Here is a 2842-nt window from a genome sequence, read left to right as displayed (position 1 = left end):
AGCCCACGAGAGAGGCAAGGGGAAAAGGGGAAGCTCTGAGGTACCACCAATGTCTCTGCATCCAGGGAAAAGCAGGAGAAGAAATTATTCCAAGAGGTAGGAAGCCCAGAGAGGGAGTGGAGAGGGTGCCACTGCCCAGGAGACAGGGTGGCCTGAAGGAAGAGGGCATCCTCCTGCAAGGAAGTATTGTAGCCATTTAAATCTGAGAACTGCAGACAGCTCTGGAGAAACCCACCCTGGTCACTCCCCCCTTGCTCAGCCAAGGGGTGAGGGCAGCAGGCCCTGGGCAGGCCACTCTCCATCCCCTGAGCCAAGGACATCACCACGACACCATGAAATTGTCAATCAAGTTTAATAATGCATCATAAAGAAGTAAAACTACATTGGCATATTTAAGACAAACACTTTGTTTTTTTGTTTTTTTTTCTATGCACACTATCCACTGGACAGTCCCTTTTTCAAAATAACTACTTTTAAACAGTCCAAAGACACTCCTTCAAAAAAATTCTCCACGTATTCACCCTTCCACGCTTTTCCTTTTAATTTGTCTGAGAAGGGAAAAAAAAAACAAACCCAAATCATTAAACCTGAAAACATTTACATTGCAAGCCACGTTGGAATGCAGAATTGGCATACAACAACCAATGTATAACAATTGAGTTTTACTTGGTTTACTTAGTTCATCAATAAAAGAATATAAAAATCTTGTTCAACCGAGTGTTGTGTATTAAAATAGATTTGTATAGTACTGCACAGTTTCTCCCGGAGTTGTGGAAATGGTTTGAAAGGGACTGTGTGCTGCCTAAGGATGGGGAAGAGCCAGTCCCTCGTGTGGTGGTTTGCTTAAAAACAAGCTAAAAAAGAAAGACAGAAAGGAAAGGAGGAGCTGTGAAGCTGTTGGGCACCGTGGGACGCGCTGAGGCGAGCGGCTGGCCGTGCGTGGTGCTCTGCTGGCTGCTTGCTTTCCCTAAGTGCCTGTGGGGTTAATTGATGGAGAGCTCATCAAGGACAGAGCCAGAAGAAGGGGGGTGCTCCTTGCCACCCCCACCCCGGGCAGGCCAGGGGGTGCCAGGGGGGCTGTGGCCCACAGGGGGCTGGCCGGGCCCTTGCGGGATCAGGAAGACTCGCTAGTGGAACAAGCAGGTTGCACTGGGGTTTTCCTCAGGCTAATGCTTCCCCAAATGTCCCAAAATCCAACTAAATACTACCGAGGAATCAGGTTTCAAAAAAAAAAAAAACACAAACAACCCCAAAACCCAACAAACCCCAGAACTTTTGATATGATCCAGGATGAGAAACAACCCCTTTGAGGCAGGTGGTTTGGGGTTTGTTGTTTTTTCAGCAGATATTTCCACAAGCAAAAAAAAAGACAAAATAATAGTTACTTTAAAAAAACATCTTACATATTTTTTAACAATAAAAACACAGTACAAAAATGTAAAGTTATCTTTTTGGCATATTATCTGTACTGGCAAGAAACAAACAGAAAAACCCCAGAGTATTTATTTGCTTTTTTTCTTTAAAAAAAAAACAAACTTCCAAAATTAACACAAAAACAAAACCCCCAAAATAATCTCTCTAAAAAAAAAAAAAAAAAGAAACCCAACCTGCCAAAGATATCCACTATTATGGTTTTCTGCTAAATCTTGCACAAAAACTCCATGAGAAAAATACACCAATAGCAAAATAAGTAAAAAGGACCTGCAAAAAAGTAAGGAGTTTTACAGTCAGACCTCTTTAAATACTTCAGAACGCATATACAGAAGCATCAGCATGAAAATACTTCAATATTTGACTAGAAATGCTAACTTCATACAGTTTCTTTATTTAAATATCTGCAATTCTCAATTCTAATAATACTGAAGGAAAAAAAAAACCCAACTGGTCTCTTGTTTGGAAGGCTCTGTGAGTGTCCGTGTTCTGCTCCAGGTCACCCGGAATCAACGGGGCCAATGTTGTTCCTCTGCTCAGCATCCACGTGGAGTCCTGAGCAGTTCAGCTCCTGGTCATCTTCACTGACCTCCCTTTCAGCCCAACTCCTCCTCTGCTGGCTCACTAACTCTTTGCATGGAACACTTTCCCCCTCCAAGCAGAGCTGCCCCCCACAAAAGGATGTCCCGCTCCTCCTCTCCACCCTCAGTCAGGGATACATTAAGGCCAACAGAACAAAAGAAATCTCATAAGCACTGAAGGTCTCAAGCAGGAAACTGCAGCACCCCCAGCTGGGTGGGCACCCTCCAGCCTGGGTGGGTGGGTTTGGAAGTTTCTGTGTGTGTCCCAAGGGAGACTGCTCCTTCCCCCCCCACTTTGTTTCAGTCCATGCTCTCTGCACAAGTGTCTGGAGCTCCTTCTCCCCCCCTTGCTCGGCTCTCTGGTGGGCAGCTCTGTCAGTTGTTGCCCTGGGACTGCTGCAAGGCTTTGTGCACGGCAGCAGAGGCAGGGGAGGGTTTGATCCAGGGGACAGTGAGCAGGGAGGAGGTGGTGGTGGTCGTCATGGTAACCTGAATCATCTGCTCGCTCTGTATCAGTCTAATGAGGGCTCGGAGACGTTCCAGTGATGACTGAGTCCCTTTCTGCTGGGCCAACAGGCTGCTTTTTAGCTCTAAGCATTTCTGTCAAATAAAGAGAAGGGGGGAAGACTGAGAAGACATTCAAATTGGTGTCAGACATCTCTCCAAACATCCTTTTGTGTCTCGAGTGCACGTCCTGCTCAGATGCAGTATATTCTCCTCTGGGGCCAGCCAAGGCACAGTTTAAGGAATGGAGTAATCACCAGGGCTGCAGCAGCTGTCTGAGGGAACAACATTCAGCCCAGCCCAAATGCATCCAGAGGATGGTTCTG

The 2842-nt window shown here is 46.0% G+C and overlaps 1 protein-coding gene across 1 annotated transcript in view; it reads right to left on the bottom strand.

Annotated features, from left to right (window-relative positions):
• Window positions 1-2387: 2387 nt before the first annotated feature.
• PHF21B (PHD finger protein 21B) overlaps window positions 2388-2842 on the bottom strand; it is a gene marked incomplete at its 5' end in the record, with an annotated part of 24046 nt that continues 23591 nt past the window's right edge. Inside the window, one exon of the mRNA XM_008950226.1 lies at window positions 2388-2612. Coding sequence (XP_008948474.1) covers window positions 2388-2612 — 225 coding nt within the window. The remainder of the gene's footprint in view (window positions 2613-2842) is intronic.

This window comes from Merops nubicus, unplaced genomic scaffold (genome assembly GCF_000691845.1).
Source record: "Merops nubicus isolate BGI_N331 unplaced genomic scaffold, ASM69184v1 scaffold3082, whole genome shotgun sequence".
Classification (NCBI taxonomy): domain Eukaryota; kingdom Metazoa; phylum Chordata; class Aves; order Coraciiformes; family Meropidae; genus Merops; species Merops nubicus.
This window is presented reverse-complemented; position numbering and strand designations above follow the sequence as displayed.